Source organism: Rhinopithecus roxellana, chromosome 2, assembly GCF_007565055.1.
Source record: "Rhinopithecus roxellana isolate Shanxi Qingling chromosome 2, ASM756505v1, whole genome shotgun sequence".
NCBI classification, from domain to species: Eukaryota; Metazoa; Chordata; class Mammalia; order Primates; family Cercopithecidae; genus Rhinopithecus; species Rhinopithecus roxellana.
In genome coordinates, this window is record NC_044550.1 from 98,648,463 (window position 1) to 98,670,986 (window position 22,524).

The 22,524-nt window shown below is 37.3% G+C and overlaps 1 protein-coding gene and 1 non-coding gene across 14 annotated transcripts in view; one reads left to right on the top strand and one right to left on the bottom strand.

Annotated features, from left to right (window-relative positions):
- The window catches only part of DDX60L (DExD/H-box 60 like), a 119,544-nt gene extending 97,522 nt beyond the window's left edge, over positions 1-22,022 (bottom strand). For 2 of the 13 annotated variants that reach the window (XM_010384439.2, XM_030918252.1), the window contains exons 1-4: positions 21,869-22,015; positions 13,708-13,777; positions 13,002-13,191; positions 2,711-3,052 (exon numbers count right to left, since the gene is read on the bottom strand). In XM_010384439.2, coding sequence (XP_010382741.2) covers positions 2,711-3,052; positions 13,002-13,191; positions 13,708-13,777; positions 21,869-21,908 — 642 coding nt within the window. In that variant the 5' untranslated portion in view covers positions 21,909-22,015. The other 11 variants (XM_030918215.1, XM_030918224.1, XM_030918241.1 and 8 more) reach the window with 11 other exon arrangements.
- LOC115896259 lies at positions 12,667-12,796 on the top strand. The gene has a single exon (XR_004056161.1). It is a non-coding gene; the product is annotated as a small nucleolar RNA SNORA51 (small nucleolar RNA).
- Positions 22,023-22,524: the final 502 nt, after the last annotated feature.

Below are 22,524 nucleotides of genomic sequence, written 5' to 3' on the forward strand. Positions count from 1 at the left end.
ATTAGAGAAGGCAGTATGAACCCCCAATCCTGAACAATTATCAACATATAATACATCTATAATATTTATTGAGACTAATTTAAACAGTCCAAAGGGGGTGAGAAAAATAACTTTCAGAGAAATACTTACAGATAATGAATCAGGAAATAATTTCACAGAAAATAAAATCATCAATTTAAAAAGAAAAGAAGGCCAGGCACCATGACTCATGCCTGTAATCCCAGCACCTGGGAGGCTGAGGCAGGAATATCACTTGAGCCCAGAAGTTTGAAACCAGCCTGGGCAACATAGTGAGACCCCATTTCTACTAAAAACAAATAAATACATAAATAAGGTTATTCTTAAGGAGAGACCAATCAAGACCTTAGTATAGCATTTTTAAGTCAGAGTCTGGTATTTTTTCAGGCAAAATAGAGACTTACTGGTAACAGTACCTCTTCTCAATATGAAAATAAAGTCTAGAGGCCAGGCATGGTGGCTCACGCCTGTAATCTCAGCACTTTAGGAGGCCAAGGCAGTTGGATCACCTGAGGTCAGGAGTTCAAGACCAGCCGGGGCAACATGGTGAAACCCTATCTCTACTAAGAATTCAAAAATTAGCCTGGCATGATGGCGGGCACCTGTAATTCCAGCAACTTGGGAGGCCAAGACAGACAGGAGAATTGCTTGAACCCAGGAGGCGGAGGTTGCAGTGAGCCAAGATCATACCACTGCACTCCAGCCTAGGCAATAGAGCAAGACTCAATCAAAAAAGAAGAGAAGAGAAGAGAAGAGAAGAGAAGAGAAGACAAGACAAGACAAGACAAGACAAGACAAGACAAGACAAGACAAGGAAGTCTAAAGTTCAAAAAAAAAATCCTGGGAAATATTTTAATGACAGAATAAAAGCAAAGCAAATAATAAGCATGACAAACATCTGTATGTCTTAATTACATGAAGGGTGTTTCTCAAAACATGATAAATTTTAGTTGGTTTTATTGCCATATTGTACATTTAGAAAGCAATTTCCCAACCAAAACAAAAAACAAAGGTGGAGCTCCAATTTCAAAGGGCAGAGATCTGCTACAAAAAGTAAAAATATGAATTATATTGACAGATTTTTTTGATAAACTATCAAATGGCCTGCATCATCAGAATTCATTTCAAAATGTGAAAACTGAAACAAAACTAGATTCACTCATAAGATTATTAATACATTTTTTGACTCCCAAGTTTCATAACATAAATACTGCATAAACCTAATGTCAACTATACCAAAATAATGAGTCTATCATAATTCTTTGAAAATTCCACAGACTTCATGAGTTTATGTTAAGGAAAGAAATTATCTCATTACTTGCTTCTTTGTCAGTCTTCTTCATTTCTTTCTCATTAAGAGTCCTTCCTCCATGTTAACCATCATTTCACTGCCTATATGCAACACACGAACCTCTAAACACATAGATTTCCAGTTAAATGCATTTCTTACTTTCCATGATCTGGGTAGCAGGACTAGAGACATACTCCTTTGTTGAAATCCACTGTCAACCTTTTATTCCTTTTATTCATAAAGGAAAGCCACTTCTTTACTGATAACACTAACAAAAAAAAAAAGTATGGGTTTTCCACACCAATAATTCTCTAATTCTCTCCAGACACCAACTGGGTGCCATATAATTTAATTCCATTCTGACACTAACTACCCTAAGTTAACGCAGGCCCCACAGGGTAGGAATTCAGTCCAACAAGACTGCCTTCCACTTCAGACATGAATCACAAATGCCAGGCTTCACATGCTGATGGACCAGCTACAAATCTGGGGTTCCCTCTTCACGTTTGGTAATTTGCTAGCATAGTTCACAGAACTCAGGAAAAGTGGTTTGCTTGCTATTACCAGTTTATTATGAAAGATTCAATTGTGGAATGGATGCACACGGCAAAGTATGAGGAGAGGGGCAGGTGGCCCCAGTAACGCCCTGGGTGCACCACCCTCCCCGACTTCCCAACCCGGGAGTTGAACAAACCTCACTGTTCAAGAGTTTTTATAGAGCTTAATATATAGCTGCTCTCACTCCCCTTCCCAGAGGTTGGTGGTTGGGACTGAAGCTTCCAGCCTCTCATGGCTTGGTCCTTTTGGTGGTCAGCCCAACCCTGAGGCTATTCAGGGGCCCCACCCTAGGTTACCTCGTTAGGAAAAAATTCAGATATGATCAAAAGCAGCTCCTTACAAATAATAAAAGACATTATTATTACTCAAGAAATACCAAAGGCTTTAGGAGCTCTGTGACAGCAACTGGGGACAAAGTGCAAATATATTTTGTATTATATTTGCATATGATAAGTATGTAAATAATATATTTCTTATGTTTGCATATAAATAAATTTATTATACCACAATTAGGTATTTAACATGAGCAAATTACTTCAATACTCCAAATATTATTTTACAGATGAGGTGATAATATCATAATTAGAAATGAATAGATAGATATAATAATGCCACAAACCTTATAGGAGTACCCTGAGAATTAAGAGAAATTTAGGAAAAGGAATTGGCATAAGTGCTTAATAAATGTCCGTCATTATCATTGTTACCATTATTAAATTTTTTACCTCTTTGGAGACTGCCTATAGTAAGTTCCATTAAAAAATACAGAAATATTGAGTTAGCGATTTTGAGAATTAAAACAAGAAATCAGGACAAAAAATGAGAGTTATTAATGTCAATTACCTCCTTTGAAAAAGTGTGGTTTCTGTCTGTGCTTTCCATAGTATGTGCATAAAGTCTGAGAGTATCAGATTCATGCCCTGATGAAAGCACAACATTGACTTTCATTCCCCAGGAATGTATGATTAAGAAGTTAAAAAGGTACGTTTGTAAATCACTCAGGCCTTCCTCTGAAACTATCAGAAAATACGGGTAATGCTGTTCCAAGTATAACTTCCAATCTTGTGATAAGCATCCAGAAAACTCCGTTTGCACATCAATGTTAGTATTGTGTTGAAGGTGGAGAATTAAAGCAGTTCTCAATGAAAGAAGTTCAGGAAAATCAAAATATGCATATTCAGCATCCTGTGGTGACAAAAAGAAAAAAGTACATCATTTTGAAATCTTCCTTTAGTGATTTGTTAATTTTGTTGCTTACAGCACAAAGGCATATAGGACTGAACCCATGTGATCTAATTGTTTTGCTCAACGGCCTTAAACTTGACTCATTTCACAAGTGTATGCCACAGGTCAAAATGTGGATTATATAGATTCATCTCCTTTACTTGAGCAGGCATACACTACTACTTCACTTCTAATTCTTTTACTCTCTACGTTCAAATAGGGATCAAAGTAGCAAGAGGATAGATGTATTTCATCTGAATTGAGAAGCTGATGTGAATCACTATTAGTAGATAAAAATGTAATGTTCCAGGTGATGTGTCTCCTCCCTAAATAATGTAAGTCTTTTCTTAGCAAATCAAAATTTCTATTTCTCAAATTTATAAGAAAAAAACAACTCCACTAAAAAGTGGGCAAAGGATATAAACAGACACTTTTCAAAAGAAGACATACGGTCAGGCACAGTGGCTCATGCCTATAATCCCAGCACTTTAGGAGGCTGAGGTGGGTGAATCATCTGAGGTCAGGAGGACAAGACCAGTCTGGCCAACCTGTCTCTACTAAAAATACAAAAATTAGCTGGGCACAGTGGCGGGTGCCTGTAATCTCAGCTACTTGGGAGGCTGAGGCAGGAGAATCACTTGAACCCGGGAGGCGGAGGTTGCAGTGAGCCAAGATCATGCCACTGCACTCCAGCCTGGGCGACAGAGAGACTATGTCTCAAAACAAAACAAAAACAAAAGAAGACATACATGCAGCCAATAAGCATATAAAAAAAGCTCAACATCACTGATCATTAGAGAAATGCAAATCCAAACCCCAATGAGATACCATCACATGCCAGTCAGATGGCTATTAAAAATTTTTTAAATGAGGGTTAAAATAACTCAACATAAAAAAATGACAGATGCTGATAAGGTTGCAGATAAAAAGGAATACTTAACACTTGGTGGGAGTGTAAATTAGTTCAACCATTGTGGAAAACTGTGGCAATTCCTGAAAGATCTACCATTCGACCCAGCAATCCCATCACTGGGTATATACCCAAAGAAATATAAATCATTCCATCATAAAGACACACGCACGTGTATGTTCACTGCAGCACTATTCACAATAGCAAAGACATGAAATCAAACTAAGTCATCGATGATAGGCTGGACAAAGAAAATGTGGTACATATACATCATGGAATACCATGCATCCATAAACAAGAATGAGATCATGTCCCAAATGCAGAAACAGAAATCCAAATACTGTATGTTCTCACTTATAAGTGGGAGTTAAATTATAAGAACACAAGGACACATAGAAGAAAACAACAGACACGGGGGCCTGTGCAAGGGTGAAGAGTGGAGGATGGGAGGAGGGAGAGTATCAGGAAAAATAATTAATGGGTACTAGGCTTAATACCTGGGTGAAGAAATAATCTGTACAACAAACCCCCATAAGACAAGCTTACATATATAACAAACCTGTACATGTACCCCTGAACTTAAAAAGTAAAAAAAAAAAAAAAAAATCTGTTTTTAAATGATATTGACAATCTAGCCTGCTAGACTGTCATAATTTAAAAAGAACCCTGACTTTTCTATAGGTATCAATCAAAACACTGCTTTTACTTTCAATGGTGCCAAAACTAACCCCCACCCCAAAAAATCCTGTGTATAAAGATTGAACAAATATAGACTAGAATTCTTAGCAGTAAAACAACAATTGCTTCTAGGAGTAGGATGAGGGAATGGGCTCATAAAATACCTTTGTATTTGGGTTGAGATTTGTTAAAATTGGAAGCCATTTAATCTGTAATTTTTAAAAACCATAGTATAACACTGTTGAGGATATTTATATAGATCAATCCAAATAAGGACAGTGCCCCTATTGAATTTGCCATTCTACTGGAATGTAAATACAATTTCTTCTCAGTTTTGGTCCTAAAGGGCTTCCTAGAATTTAAGCATACAAATTCAGAGAGCAAAGAAAAGTTGTTGAGGGAAGTCTACCTCCTATCTCATGTTCCTAGATGTCCTTAAAATAAGTATCTATTGTTGCGAATACAAATTAATTTTAGCTATCAACTACTATAACTTAATGACATTTCTAGAAGATTAATTTAAGAACTGTAGAATATATATTATTTCTAAGAACATACAGTACATTCACCAAAACAGGTCACATATTGGACCTCAAAACAAGTCCCAATAGATGTTTAAATAACTGAAATTATACAGAAATATTTTCTCCAACCACAATGGAATTAGAAATCAATGACAACACATCTAGAAAAAAACAAGAATTCATACATTAAAACAATAGTTTTTTTAATTTTTAAAATTATCCTTAAGTGACTTTATAATTGTACTTTATTTTTGGTAGAAACAGGATCTCACTTTGTTATTCAGGCTGGTCTTGTACTCTTGGCTTCAAATGATCCTCCCTGCTCAGCCTCTCAAAGTGTTGCTATTACACATGTGAGCCACCTCACCCAAACTAATTGCATATATCTATGGAGTATAGGGTGATATTCTGATAAATATGTATATAATATGTAATGATCAAATCAGAGTAATTAGCATATTGATCACATCAGACACAATTATTTTTGTATGTGCGTGTGTTGGAAACATGCCAAATCTGCTCTTCTATTTGAAAAAATGCAATAAATTACCATTAATTATATCCACCCCATGGTGCAATAATGTCCTCCAAGATCATCATGTTACCACAAATGACAGAATTTTGTTTTTTATAGCCAAATAGTATTATATAGTGTATATACACACCACATTTTCTTTATCCATTCATCTGTTGATGAACACTTAGTTTGTTTCCTATTTGTTGGCTATGTGAATAGTGTTGCAATAAACACAGGAGGGCAGATATCTCTTTAACATACTGATTTCCTATCCTTTGAATATATACCTAGTAGTGGAGTTGTTGGTCCATATAGTAATTCCTTTTTGTGTTTTTTGAGGAACCTCCATACTGTTTTCTATAATTACTGAATTAATTCACATTCATATCAGCAACATATGAGTTCCCCTTCTCTACATCCTTACTAGCATTACAATATCTATTCTAATGGGGTGAGATGCTATCTTATTATGGTTTGGATTTGCATTTCTCTGACGATTAATAATGTTGACTATGCTTTCATACACATGTTGGCTATTTGTATGTCTTCTATGGAGAGATGTCTTTCAGCTGACTTGCCCACATTTTAATTGGATTATCTTTTTAAAAGTCTTTTGCTATTGAGATGTGTGAGTTCCCTGCATATCCTGGATATTAATTCCTTGTAGGATAAATACTGACAAATATTTTTCCCATTCTGAAGGTGTCTCTTTACTCTGTTGATTACTTCTTTTCCTGCACAGAAACTTTTTAGTTCGATATAATCCCATTTGTCTACTTTTGCTTTTGTTACCTATGCTTCTGAGGTCGTCTCCATAAGATCTTCACACTAACCAATGTCCTGAAGCATTTCCCCTATGTTTTTTTCTAATAGTTTCATAGTTTTGGGTCCTACATTTAAGTCCTTACTCCATTTTGAATTGATTTTTTAATATAGTGAAGGTGAGGGCTCAGTTTCATTTTTCTGCATATGAATATCCAATTTCCTGAGCACCATTTACTGAAGACACTGTCCTTTCCCCAGTGAATGTTCTTGATACATTTTTGTCAAAAATCATTTGGCTATAAATGCATGAATTTATTTTGGGGTTCTCTATTCTGTTCCATTGCTCCAACTGTCTATTCTTATGCCAGTACCATGCTGTTTGGGTTACTAGAGCTTTGTGGAATACCTTGAAATCTAGTAGTGAAATACCCCCAACTTTTAAAACACATAATTTCTAAATAATCCACTGGTCAAACAAAAAAGAATCACAAGAGATGTTAGAAATTATTTCTAATAAATAGTAAAGGAAAAAACCATTAGATGCAAATTTGTGATATGTAGCTAAAACAGAGCTTACAAGAAAAATTTTATTGTTCATAAACAGAAAATAAAAAACATCTTAGCTTAAAATTTCAATTTATGAAGCTAGTGGAAAAAAGAGAAAGAAAAATCCAAGAGAAATAAATAAAGACAAGGGTAGAAATCAGTGAAATTAAAAAAAAGACAATACAGAAAATTAACAAAGCGAAAAAAGCTAGGTCTTTGAAAACATCAACAAAACTGATAAATCACTAACTAGATTAATCAATAAAAGAGAAGACACAACTTAGCAATGTAAGGATAGATGAGGGCAGAAGAAAATGGAAATTATCACAATAGAGAATCTGTGATGCTTCGTCACATACAGTAGATGATACTATGGCTTTCATACTTTTTTTTAAAAGTTAACTCCTTCTTTTCCCTTAGCAGTATATCAGGTTATAGAATCAGAGATACAACAATGACAAATTACATTTTAATTTGTAAAATTATGTGATGATACTTATCATTCAGAAATAGAGGAATAAAAATCTGTCCCCATTTCACCAGATGTGAATTTCAAGTAGAGCAGCTCCTACTAAGAGTTGGTGTCATGTTCCTGTTATTGCATCATTGATTGTCACTAGCAGCTGGCCAGAAAATAGTCTTATTTTGCTGTATTAGTCAGGATTTCTGCAGTTTATGTTTAAAAACCGGTTTAGAGTACCCAGGTGATGGGTATAAAGTCCATGTATCTCCTTTGGTAAGTTATAGTTATGATCTGTGTGCTTTGTAGCCTGCTACACAGAAAGCAGCAGATAATCAAAGATTTAAGGGACACGGACAGCTGCCAATTCACAAAATGGGAGTGTAACATGAAAGCTTTTTAGAGGGTTTTTGTTACACATGTTGCTTTTATACCGTTCTTCTTTTCCTTAAGACAGGAATCAAACTTATATATAAACTGTCGGTAATTTTAGTTTCCTTCTGTGTCATTCGGTGTAAAACTGCATAATGTGAAAATAAATGAAAAAATAAATATTTAGTGGCCAGGAACAGTGGCTCATGCCTGTAATCCCAGCACTCTGGGAGACCAAGGTAAGCGAACTGCTTGACCTTGGGAGTTCGAGACTAGCCTGTACAACATAGCAAGACCCTATCTTTATAAAAAATACAAAAATTAGCCACACGGCTGTAGTCCCAGCTACTCAGGAAGCTAAAATGGGAGGATCACTTGAGCCCAGGACACAGAGGTTGCAGTGTGCCAAAATCACGCTACTGCTGTGTTGCAGTCTGGGAGCTAGAGTGAGAACCTGTCTTGAATGTAGAAAAAAAGAAAATTTAGTTTCTGTTCCAAAAAGAAAAAAAGAAAGAGGTTGCTAACTAACACTAACATCACTACAAATCTTTAGGCAATAAGAGGAAAATAAAAGAATATTATAGACAACTTTATGCCAAAATATCAGACAACTTAGATAAGATGGGCAAATCCCTTGACATATACAATTAACAAAACTGACACAAGATAAAACAGAAAGTCTAAATAGCCCTATATTTATTAAAGAAATTGACTTTTTTATCAAAAATTTTCTTCCAAGGAAAACTCCAGACCCAAATGGTTTCACAGGAAAATTTGATCAAATTTTATCAGATCCATCTGAGGCAATAATACCAATCTCATAAAGACTTTTTCAGAAAATAGAAGAGGAAAATGGGCTTTTCAACACATTCACCAGGTCGGCATGATCCTGATACCAAAATCAGAAAAAGACATTATATAAAAAATAAAATTGGCCTGGCAAGGTGGCTCATGCCTGTAATCTCAGTACTTTGGGAGGCTGAGGCAGGCGGATCACCTGAGGTCCAGAGTTCAAGACCAGTCTGACCAACATGGGAAAACCCCATCTCTGCTAAAAATACAAAAATCAGCCAGACATGGTGGCGCATGCCTGTAATCCCAGCTACATAGGAGGTTGAGATAAACGAATTGCTTGAACCTGGGAGGCGGAGATTGCAGTGAGCCGAGACTGTGCCTTTGTACTCTAGCCTGGGCAACAGAGTGAGACTCCATCTCAAATAAATAAATAAATAAATAAAATTACAGATTAATATTTTTCATGACTATATACCAAAAACACTTAAAATATTAGGAAATCAAACCCAGCAATATATTAGAGAAATGATATCTATCATGACCAACTGAGGTTTTCCCAGGAATAAAAGATTGAATTGAATTAGTATTTAAAAATCACTTAATGTAATCTACCAAATTAATAAAAGAAGAAAGGTGTATCAGAGTTTCAATAAATGTAGAAAAAGCATTTTTAAAAATGTAACACCTATTAATTATAGAAACTCTCGGAAAACCTAAAATAAGAATAAATTTCCTCAATTTGATAACGGATATACATAAAATAACTACAGCTAACATGATACCTAGTAGGGAAATAATGGACACTTTCCCTTTAAGATCAAGAACCAGGTAAAGATTCCCACTCACTCTACTTCAGCATTTCTAGAGGTGCCAATCACTGTAATAAGGCAAGAAAAAGCAATTAAAAAATAAAACCGTAAAACAAGAAATAAGCATGTATTTATTCACTGAAGACATTGAAAAATCTAAGAAATATACAAATAATCAACTGAAATTAATAAGTTGTTTTAATAAGATTGCAGGACACCGGGCACGGTGGCTCAAGCCTGTAATCCCAGCACTTTGGGAGGCCGAGACGGGCAGATCACAAGGTCAGGAGATCAAGACCATCCTGGCTAACCCGGTGAAACCCCGTCTCTACTAAAAACTACAAAAAACTAGCCGGGCAAGGTGGCGGGCGCCTGTAGTCCCAGCTACTCGGGAGGCTGAGGCAGGAGAATGGCATAAACCCGGGAGGCGGAGCTTGCAGTGAGCTGAGATCCGGCCACTGCATTCCAGCCTGGGCGACAGAGTGAGACTCCGTCTCCAAAAAAAAAAAAAAAAAAAAAACAAAGATTGCAGGATACCAGTTAACAAACAAAATCAATTCTACTTCTATATACAAACAGCAAAAAATAAATTATTTTTAAAAATTCAATTTACAGTAAGATCAAAATATGAAATATCTTGAAATAGATTTAGCAAAAGATGTGCAAGACCTCCACACTGAAGACTACAAAACTGATAAAAGAAATTAGAGATCTTAAAAAAAACAGATATACATTGTGTTCACTAACTGAAAGACTATACTGATCTATAAATTTAATGAATATCAATTAAAATCCCATTTTCTTTTTAAATAGAAATTGGCAAGCTGATTCTAAAATTTGTGTGGAAATGCAGAGAACCTAGAATAGCCAAAGTTAAACAAAGAAGAACAAAGTGGGTTTCAAGATTTACTATAAAATTATACAAATCAGAACATTGTGGTACTGGTAATTTGTTAAATCCTTTGATAGAACATAGTAGAAAGCCCAGAAATGGACCTACACATACATAATCATTTGATTTTTGATGAAGAAACCAAAGCAATCTACTGGAAGAAGAAAAATGTTCTCAACCATGGATGCTGGAACAAATGAACCTCAATCCCCAATTCACATCACAAACACACAAAAATTAATTCAAGAAATATCATAGACCAAAATGCAAAAGCTGAAACTACATACTTTTAGAATTATTAATAAAAATGGAAAAATATCTTTGTGACTAAGAGATAGGCAATGATTCTTATCAGGATATAGGCACAATAACCATTAAAGAATAATAAATTAGATTTCATCAAAATTAAAATATCTGGTCATCCAAAAATAGCACTAAGAAAATGAAGTGACAGCTGGGCATGGTGGCTCATGCCTGTAATTCCAGCACTTTGGGAGGCCGAGGCGGGTGGATCACGAGGTCCGGAGATGGAGACCATTCTGCTAACACAATGAAACCCCATCTCTACTAAAAATACAAAAAATTAGCTGGGCGTGGTGGTGCACACCTGTAGTCCCAGCTACTTGGGAGGCTGAGGCAGGAGAATGGCATGAACTCGGGAGGCGGAGGTTGCAGTGAGCTGAGATAGCGCCACTGCACTCCAGCCTAGGTGATGCAGCAAGACTCCACCTCAAAAAAAAAAAAAAAAAAGAAAGAAAGAAAAGAAAACAAAGAAGGAAAATGAACTGGCAAGCCACAGACTGAGAAAATATATTTGCAATAATATATATGACAAGAGGTTGTATACAGAATATATCAAGAACTATTACAACTCAATATGAAAAAGATAAAGAATCCAATTTAAAATGGTCAAAAGATATGAGCAGATGCTTCACAAATCATAGTATACAAACGAACAATAAGCACTTAAAAAGTAGGCAACATCATTAGTCATTTGATAAATACCAATTAAAACCCAGGGACATAACACCACACATCCAACAGAATAGTTGGACTGACCAAATACAAATGTTTGCAACTACACAGGGCACCACAACTCTTATTCATTGCTGGAGTTAGTGTGAAGGGGCACAACTACCTTAGGAAAAGCTTTGGCAGTTTTATAAAACATGTATTTCAATCACAGATATATGTACAAGGAAAATGAAAACTTACGTCCACACAAAGACTTGTGTGTGAATGCACATAGGAGCTTTATTCATCTAGGCAAGATATTGAAACAGGAAAATGGGGAAACAAACCATGGCACATTTCTACAATAAAACCTTACTCAAAAGTGATAGAAGGAGCAAAATACCACTGCACACAACAAAATGGGTGCCTCTCAAAATTATTGTGTTGAATGAAAGGTTTATACAAAGAGTTCACACTGCAAAATTCTATTTATTAAAAGTTCTACAACTTTGGGAGGCCAAGGCAGGTGGATCACCTGAGGTCAGGTGTTCGAGACCAGCCTGACAAATATGATGAAACCCTGTCTCTACTAAAAATACAAAAATTAGCTGAGCATGGTGGCATGCGCCTATAATTCCAGCTACCTGCGAGGCTGAGAGAGTAGAATCGCTTGAACCCAGGAGAAAGAGGTTGCAGTAAGCCAAGATCATGGCATTGCACTCCAGCCTGTGCAACAACACTCCAGCCTGTGCAACAAGAGCGAAACTCCATCTCAAAAACAAAAACAAAAACAAAAACAAAAAAAAGTTCTACAACAGGCAAAACTAAAGAGGCAATAGAAAGGATTTAAACAGTGGTTGCTTCTAGGGGATGGAGTGAGAATGGACTGGGCAGGGGCATGAGAAGACATACTGTGGAACAAGAGTTTGGGTTACACATGCATGTATTTGTCAAAACTCAATGGACTGGTAAATGCTATGCACTTGCCAAAGCTCATTAAATGGCATTAGGTTGGAGCAAAACTTTTTGTAACACATTTAAGAACTGTGTATTTTATTTCATGTAAATTTTACCATCAAAAAAAGTGCAAATAAGTACTGAACTCTAGTTAATGGCATGTATGATGAAATGTTTCAGAGTTAAATGTAATGTCTACAACTACTTTGAACTGTACCCCCAAAACAAAAGGATTGAAAGGTGAATAAAGGCTTGGATAAGCTTACAGATATATGAAGAAGTAAAATAAAATATAATTGTAGGATTTAGATGGTGGAATATAGATATTTGCTCCACAACCTTTCAACTTATGTATATTTGAAATTTTTATAACAAAATATTGAAACCTAAAGAATGGGCTTCCTGGCGCTTACCACAGGCTGAATTCTTATACCGACTGTATAGAAAAGGAGGTAGAGTAAACTACCCCACATACCCCTCAGCCAAGGCTCTGTGCCTGATCTATATTGTGAATGTGGGAACAGCGTTGAGGAAAAAAAATTAATAAAATAAAAAATAAAGAATGGTTATCTCTGAGTAGTGAAATTATGGGTAATTGTTTTCTTTTGTTAACCTGTCTTTTTATATTTTCTATGATGGCATGCTTCATTTTAGGTCAAAGACTATTTAGGTTAAGAGATTTCAGTTATAGTCTTCAAAGGACTAAAAAGACATCAATCATCACACATTACCTTGAAGAAAACTACGGCGAATTGTCCTCCATTACTCATAAGATCCACAAGATAGCATTCAACCAGATAGAAAAAGTGGAGATTCTGTCCCCACTTGAATGATTTTACACACAGGCATGTGACAAGCAAGGAATCTCCATCAATCACAAAAAAATTAGATTCCACGAAATCATTTAATATGCTGGAATACCTAAAATAAAAATCAACGAGAATAAAAATCACAGATGTTTCACAGAGACTTTGTTGCTGTTGTTGTTACTATTGCATAAGGTACTATTTGTTGAGTACTTCATGCCAGTCTACGATACCTTTTCAAATATCTCATTTAAGCAACTGTCCTTTATAAGAAGGAGATAGCACAATTACTATTTTATTAAAATAAAATGAGGCTCAGAGAGGCAAAGGAATTTATCCAATGCCAAATGGCAGAGCCAGGATTTGAAGTTGAGAATATGATTCTAAAGGCTGTTATTCTGGATAAGGACATATATAACCCCCAACTCCATAAATCTGATTGCTCTAGGAAACTATCTGTTCAGTGACAGCTATGACAACTATAGGAAGAAGAGTGTGTTCCCATCCTCTCCAAGTTGCCCCAAGATAAATAGGTTGAGTGATCATGTATATGTATACAGGTTAAGAGGGATGTCGATACCCAGAGTATACAATAGTATAGCTCCTTCTTTTTTCACTTCACAGTACTTACCCAGCTTTTGGCATTTCATCCAAAATTAACTTTGTCATTTTCCTGAAAAATCCTGCATGATCCTTTAACCCTAAAAAAAAAATAAAAAAAAAAATAAAAAAAAATAAAAAAAAAAAGAGAGACTTTTTGAGTCATCAACATTTTTACACAGCTATATAATTTAGTAATTATTAAGAAAAGGAAATATAGATATCCAATTACTTTGTAACATTATTGAATCTGAATATCTTACAAGATTGTGGTTTTATAGGCTACAAATATCAAAGATTGAGAATTACCCATCGTTGCTGCTTCTTGGGCTATAGGGTAGAAGAGTAGAGCTGGAATTTATTAAATATGGCTGATATATTTTATTTTGGTACCTCTAAAATGGCTACATTTGATGTGAATGGCACCTCTGTAATAAATGAAAAAAAAACAGAACTGCATTTATTCCTGAAACAAAGAAATGAACCCAAAAAATATGGTTACAACTTTCACAGAGCAAGCAGTCTAGTAAATAAGCAAAGATTGATCAAATAATCATACGAACAATTTCAAATCACAAATGTGACAAAAGGCAGAGATGAGGGTGGCTTCCCTAAGGAATTAATGCATGAACTGAGATCTGAAGGAATGAGTACTCCCTTAGAGTTGATTTGCCCCCCAAAAAAGGAATAAAAAGTATTCTTGGCAAAGGGAACAGCATGCACAAAGGCCCTGTGACAGAGGACAGTATGGAAAGTACGAGATTCAGAAAAGAAGTGAGTGCAGTTGCAGCAGAGGGTAAGGCTGTGACAGATAAGGTTAGAGAAAAAGGAAGCTAGGGAGTCTTCTAAGGGATTTTAAGGTGTTTCGTCTTCATCTTCAGAGATAAATTCAGCCACTGATGGGTTTTAAACTGGTTGTAATTTGATTAAACTTGCAATTGGAAAACATTATCTTTAGTACAGAGAGCAGACTGGAAGGGGAGATGCATAGAGAAAGCTACTGAAATAGTCCTATAGAAAGATGATGGTGGTTTGAGGTAATGTGGTGCTACTTAGAGCTGGAGAGATGCGGATTTATCGGGGGGACATTTTGAAGATGAATGTGACATAGTTTGGCAATAGATTCCACATGGGAAGGGAGAGTTGGGAGTGTCACAGATGACTCCTCAGATCCTAGCAAGGACAAGAGGATGGATGATGGGGCTTGGACAAAGCATGCTGAAAGGTGGACAGTTTCTGGGCTAGAAATAGAACTGTCATTTGATTTCTAAAGATAACTGAGGAAATGAGTATATTTTGCAGGTAGAAGAAATCACTGACACTTATTAGTGACTCTGGGTCACTCCCAAAATAAGTTTCTGGCCACTCCTCATCACTCCCAAAATGAACTATTGGCACTCAAATCCTTGTCTTGGGAGCTGATTCTGGGAGAACTCATTTCTTCACTTCATACTTACCATAAAGAATAGCAGCAATATACGGTTAGAACTCAACATGGCCACAGGATTGGTAAGTAGAAAAGTAATTATAGCCAAAGAAAGTACAGTCTCTGTGAAACTGAAGGGACAGAAAGCAGAATGCATTTATTCAACAACTATTGAATGAGCAAACACCAGCTGTGTGACAGGCACTGCACTTGAGTCTAGTGAAAAGGACAAAAGTAGGCTTTGCTGCACTCTAGGAGCTTATCATCTAGTAGAAAAAGTAAAATAAAATTTTAAATATTTAAAAGTTAAGTACTATTTAAAAAATAAAAGAGTTATAACGAATTGGACAGGATTGCTATAGACAGTATCTCCAAGAAAGCAACATTTCAGAGGAGCCCTGAAGGAGTGAATGGAGTGGTCATTCAAAGAGCCCCTCCCGTTTAAGAGAGAGACAGATTAGGAAAGCCTAAATCAGCTTTTTTATTAAGCACTGTGATTTTTAAATTTTAAAAAAGTAAGGATCGTCAGATATAAAATACTGATCGGACAGAAAATAAACACCAAAAATGAAGACAAATAAACAAACTAAAAAAAATCAAAATATTCTAAAAGACATACTGAGAAAACAGAGATAATTTGGAAGCCAAAAGAGAAATTTTAAAAATTCCAACTAGAATTTTCATATAGAATCAAAGATATTGAATCTATGAAATAGGAGCTTGCATGCTGCTATTGAAAAGAGAAAATACAGGAATAAGGAAGCACTCTTGAAAATTCAAAGCAAGATTGCAGATATAAAATAAATTAGTTTGCTGAACAATAAAACAGAATCCCAAGTTAAAAGACAGAGTCCAGAAAGACAATGAGATAGAAATCAGAGAAACGTTAAGACACATGAAAAATTGATCAAAGCTTATATAATCCATTAAAAGGTAATCCCAGAGGAAATAACTGGGATACCAGAATGAGGGCAAAAATAATCGAAAACATAATGTGAGAAAATGTAATTTAAGAAGACTGCCTCAGGGCTGAAGAAAAATATGAGTCCCTAGATTAAAAAGATTCTCCAAAAACAAAACAAATTTGATGAAAAAAGAGAAAGCCACAGCTAGAGATATCCTGATAACATTTTAGTGCTCCAAAGATAAAGAGAAAATCTAAAATCTGGCAAAAAGGAAAGACATTTTAGTCACAAAAGAATGAAAATGAAAGAGGCATTAAAATGAATAAGAACATGAGCTCTGAAACCAGGATGCCTGGGTTGAATTCCTAATTGTACAACTAACTAGTCGTGTGGCCTGAGGCAAATTGTTTCCATCTCTGTTTCTGTTTCCTGTCTGTGAATTTGGAATAGTATTATTATCCTAGGGTTGTCAAGATAAAATGTGTTAATATATAAACTGCTTAAAGAGCACCTGGACATAGTTGAAAACTGATTAAAGTCAGTTCTTTTAACATTATGGCCAACACTGAATGCTCTGACACATGACTAACATCCTTCATCCTCTTTAATGCTTTGAAAAGTCCACTGTAATCAAGTTTTAATGATATAGGATGCATTTCCTATTTGGATCTGGTCACAAAACTTGACTCCATAATGAATACTGTATATACAGTTATTTTTTGTTGTTGTTTTTCAATTTTTAGACTCAATATATAGACAAATAACAATGAACTTAATTTATTCAGAGAACTAAAATGTAAATGCTTTCAACATTGTTAGTATATTAAAATAGCTAACCAATTTGAGAAGTACAAAGAGGGAAAAATGGTAGGAAAAGAGTAGGAATGCTATTATTATCATTTCTAAAAAAAATACATATATATATAGGGAGCCCAGAAATAGCATCCAAAGATAATGTTATATACTAAATGTTTATGTCCCCCCAAAATTCATATTTTTAAGCCCCAAACCCCAGCGTGATGGTAATTGGAGATGGGGGCTTCAGGAAGTAATAAGGATTACAGGAGGCCATAAGAATAGGGTCCTTATCTGATAGGACTGGAGTCTTCTTAAGAAGAAACATCAGAGAGCTCATACTCTCTCCCTTCTCCCTTCCCCCTGCCGCCTCCCTCCTCACCCCCCACCCCCAGTGCTCGCTCTCTCTCTCAGAACACAGCAAGAGGGTAGTCATGGCCGGGCGCGGTGGCTCAAGCCTGTAATCCCAGCACTTTGGGAGGCCGAGACGGGCGGATCACAAGGTCAGGAGATCGAGACCATCCTGGCTAATACGGTGAAACCCCGTCTCTACTAAAGAATACAAAAAAACTAGCCGGGCGACGAGGCGGGCGCCTGTAGTCCCAGCTACTTGGGAGGCGGAGGCAGGAGAATGGCATGAACCTGGGAGGCGGAGCTTGCAGTGAGCTGAGATCCGGCCACCGCACTCCAGCCTGGGCGACAGAGTCAGACTCCGTCTCAAAAAAAAAAAAAAAAAAAAAGAGGGTAGTCATGTACAAGCCAGGAAGATATCCCTCACCAGAAACTGAATCAGTCAGAATCTTGATCTTCTACTGCACAGCCTCCAAAATAGTGAGAAACAAATTTCTGTTGTTTAAGCCACCACTCTATAATATTTTGTTACGGCAGCTTTAGCAAACTAAGAGAGAAGATAAATCAAAAAATAAAGATTTAAGAAATAAAAGTTTTTAAAAAGAACATGCTTTGAATGCAAAAAAAACAAAACAAAACACTTATCCTCTATTGTCACGTTATACAAAGTGTAACCCTGATTAAGTAAATAGTATGAGAAGTTTGTCTTTACAGAAGTAACCCAGTTCAAAAAAATAAAAGAAGAAATGAGGAATTTATTTTTTCCTCATGTTGAAACATCTAATAAATTAATAGATCTAGATATTGAACATCAATGGATACTAACATCATAAAAATAGAGATAGCAAGACATTCTCTGTCTCTGAATGGAATATGAGGCCATGTATGTGAACTCTTAACAAAAATATAAAAAATTAAAAATAACTGATTATGCCTCTAATTCTAAGAACTAATAGAGAATAGCAAGGAGAGACAGAGTCAGAGATGACGAGAGAGAGAGAGAAAGAGGGAACCCTATAGATTAAAAACCAAGACATTTATATACCAATTGTAATGTGAAGACTTTCTTTTGGATTCTGATGGAAGTTAAAAAAATTGAAAAAAAAAATCATATGAATCAGATCAGAGATATCAACTGTCCACTAAAATTCATGCTCCTCCTTCCACATGTAAGAATTATCACTGAGAAGTAGCTATCTGGCCAATGACTAGATTTTCCCCATTCTTTTGCATCTGGAGATAGCCATGAAATTAGTTCTTACCAATGGAATCTGAGTGGAAGTGATAGCCAGACTTTTGAGAAGTAGGTATACCTTTCTCTACTCTTACTTATCTTTAAAAAGTTAGGTGCAAAGAATATTAAGACTCCAGGGAACAGTGGAACTACCATATGGAAGAAACTGGGTCCCTGAATCACTATAGGGCCCACTGGCCAGGAAAATCTGCTTTGAACTCTTAGAAGGACAATATATATAAATTTCTACTGTGTAATGCCACTGAAACTTAGAAGTTGTAATTGCTACAGAAGTTAGCATTCCCTTACTGCTACAGAAATTGGTACAAAAGTGAAATCCTGGCCAGGCGTGGTGGCTCACACCTGTAATCCCAGAGCTTTGGGAGGCCGAGGCGGGCGGATCACAAGGTCAGGAGATCGAGACCGTCCTGGTTAACACAGTGAAACCCCATCTCTACTAAAAATACAAAAAATTCGCCCGGCTTGGTGGCAGGCACCTGTAGTCCCAGGAACTCAGGAGGCTGAGGCAGGAGAATGGCCTGAACCCAGGAGGCGGAGCTTGCAGTGAGCCCAGATCCTGCCACCGCACTCCAGCCTGGGTGACAGAGAGAGACTCCGTCTCAAAATAAATAAATAAAATGAAATCCTTCTTATCATTACATAATTGTATAGTGCTATCATTCTCTTAATCTAAAACGCCATGAACTGCAAGATGCACCATCATTTTGTGTACCACTAATTTTCTTAATACTAACAAACTATAACATACCACACAGATATAATTTTCATCCTCATCTTAGATGTAAAAAGAGACCAACGCGGATTATAAAACCATTAACATGGTATGTATCTCCACCCTAATGGACAGATAATAGGCAGTGAGAAACTAGGCTTCTTGGGCTTAAAAGTTGGAAACCCAGGTGATGCAAAGCAAAATATCTAGTAAAAATCATCCCCTTCAAAACTAGGAAGCCAATCACATGCCAACAAGCCTGATGCTCACAGAAAAGTGATTGGAAAAGGTTGCTGGTCAATGTCTATAGTGTTTTAGTTGCTGTTTTTGAGGAGTCACGACCAAAGAAGAATGGAAAAGAGAAACGTCTTAAGAAAGAACTCGGTGGTATGAAAGCAGAGTTAGAAGGAAGAGAATTAGCTGGACACAGTGGCTCACACCTATAATCCCAGCCCTTTGGGAAGCCGATGTGGAAGGATTGCTTGAGGTGAAGAGTTCGAGACCAACCTGGGCAACAAAAATGAGACCACATCCCTATTTAAAAAAGGAAAGGAAGGGGAGGGGAGGGAGACGGAAGGGGAGGGAGAGGGAAAGGGAGGGAGAGGGAAGGGGATGGAGGGAGGGAAGGAGGGAGGGAGGGATGGAGGGAGGGAAGGAGGGAGGGAGGGAGGGAGGGAGGAAGGCACTGAGGAAGGAAGGAAGGAAGGAAGGAAGGAAGGAAGGAAGGAAGGAAGGAAGGAAGGAAGGAAGGAAGGAAGGAAGGAAGGAAGGAAGGAAGGAAGGAAGGAAGGGGAAAGGAGGAGAAGAAGGAAGGGAGCCAAGAAATTTGGGTCGCACAGGTGACAGTTTCTGTACTGCAAATAAAAAGTGACAAGACTTAAAAAAAAAAAAAAAAAAAAACCTTGCTCAACAAAGACTCATAAAGAATTCTCAGTTAAACAGAAGGACTTAGTCTTGCTGCAAGTGTTATGTGGAGGTGTTACCTTCCCAGGCCAGACTATCATTTCAAATGAACTTAAGACAGATTCTGCTAATTTGAGACGGAATTAAGGATGAAAATAGAAACTCTCTGGGTGTAATTAACAGCATAGGGAACTAGAGCATCAGAAGCTGTATACATTTCTGAGAGAACTGTATTTCCAAATAAACTATGAGCTGCCTTAAAAATGGTTACATCAGTAAAACAAGCAGCAGGTTATAAAAAAGGGTTGTATCAGTAAATCAACCAGCAGGTCTCCATACTTACAAAGCAGAAAATGAGCCTGCAGCAGGGAAAACCACAGAGATTTCCACCCATATCAACATAGCCGTGGATGATAATTAACATGGATATTTTATTAAAAGCCATAAAGCCAATCATGAGAAGAAATTTTTAAAATATATAACTCATATTGGAAGACAAAGTGGGTGACTTGGGTGTTCCTTTCACAGGGAGTCGTTGGAGTCTGTCTAAAGTTGATAAAACAAAAAACTGATTTGTAAGCATATAAGTTATAAGCAACCAAGAAAGAAATGTATATATTTGGAGTGGTAGCGCCTCAGGAGAACTAAAACTGTGAGACTGAGTATGAAGGGGAAAGTAGTAGAGAAGGGCATTTAATTTTTGTTTTATGTCTTTCTCTTCTGCTTCAAATAAAACTGATCAATAATGACCCAACATACCATGGGTTATCATACAGCAATTATTAAATGAGTCTGACAGGTACCAATAAATCATGAACTGAGAAAAAGCATACCAGTATGACAGCCAAAATATCTTTTAAAGATAGAGATGGCCAGATGATGGATGGATGGATGGATGGTTGGATGGTTGGATGATGGATTGATGGATGGATGGATGGATGGATGGATGGATGGACAGAAAGAGAGATAGGAGCTACAGACAGAAACTTGTTTCTTTGTAGAGTGTCAGGAAGGATTCACACTAAACTACCCCCAAATCTTTGGGATAGAAGGGGAAGGGCCTTGTATGCATAATCCACCCTCATTTATTTTAGTACCCTCAAATCTCAGCACCTGAGTTCCACTAAACTTCAAACTGCAAATCTTAGGTTGAATGATATGTTACTGCTTTCAGGAGAATACTCGAAATCATGAAGGTCTGTATGTCGTTGATGTTATGGTTTGGACTTCTTACTGTGTCTTTAAAGGACTTGCTTCTGTCTGGTTCTGATCGCTTTTTCTAGCAGTCATTAGGAGCTTCATAATCCTTAAGTCCCCATCACGGACGATGTCAGCTTCTTTATGGAAAACCTTGAGGACTACATTATAAATTTATCAATGTAACTTTGTAAACAAAAGAGAAGCGGGGAAAGAGAACGAAGTACCTTCCGGGGAAATAACAAAGCCTGACTTCCGCTATTAAGAGCTTAAATCCAAGACGAAAGAAAGGAAGCCGCTTGCTGTCTGTCAATGTCCAGGTCCGACTGGCTGTGCTCAGATCTGATGATCCTTACTTTCTCCTCAGTACCCCAGATCCCCAGCCCCCTCGGGTGAAGAGCACCCGTTAAAAGCCTGAGCACTCTCCTCTCTCAAGGCGGTCGTCCCTCTTCCTTACCCCTCCCCAAGCCCGTTCTACGCCTGCCCGAGAAGCTGCCGCTGGAGCCCAGTGGGCGCCCCAGCTCCCCGCGCCCTGCGCGCGCGAAGCCACGGGGCCACTTCCCCGCCCGGTCCATCGGGATGTTGAAGTAAATCTAGAACCCCGCGGGACAGCTCCGCTCCAAGGTCCCTAGCGACACCCCATGTCACCTGCAATCCTCACCCGGATCACCGAACCTGTTAGGTCCATAGAGCGTCTGAGCTGCACACCCCGCGGGGAGGAGGTGGAGCAGAGGGGCCGAGCACAGCGCCTGGTGTCGGTTTGGGAGCTCTGAGTCACACAGCAGCCAGCACCCGAGTTTGTATCTAGGGAGTTAGTTTCGATTTCTTTTCTCTATCATGGGGCGTTTTCGATTTCCCCAATTTTCTGAAGGTAGAATATAGGTCTGCATTGGTTTACTCTGATACTTAGGGAGGTAATAGCAGAAGCGATGATATGCGATATATCTGGGACATGCATGTAAAAGCAGAGAAACCTGGGAGTCTAAACAAGGAATTGAGGCTGAGAGTAAATGCAGCACTGTAAGCACTGTGAACGTCTATGGTGAGGTGTGGTGGTTTTCTTTTCTGGCTTGGTACCGGACATGCAAAAATGGAGTAAAAAAAGATTAGGGGCTTTGAGTTTCTGTCCTAAGAAGTTCATTTTATGAAAACTTTCCAATAGTATAACTGTCCAGTGTGAACATTTGAAAGGCCAATCATGTATCACAAAGAATTTAAATTGAGAAGAATGCTCTTTAGTTTTGTCATCAAGCTCATTAATGTTGGAAATTCGAGTTTCAACCCCAGCCCATGGTGGCCCTTAG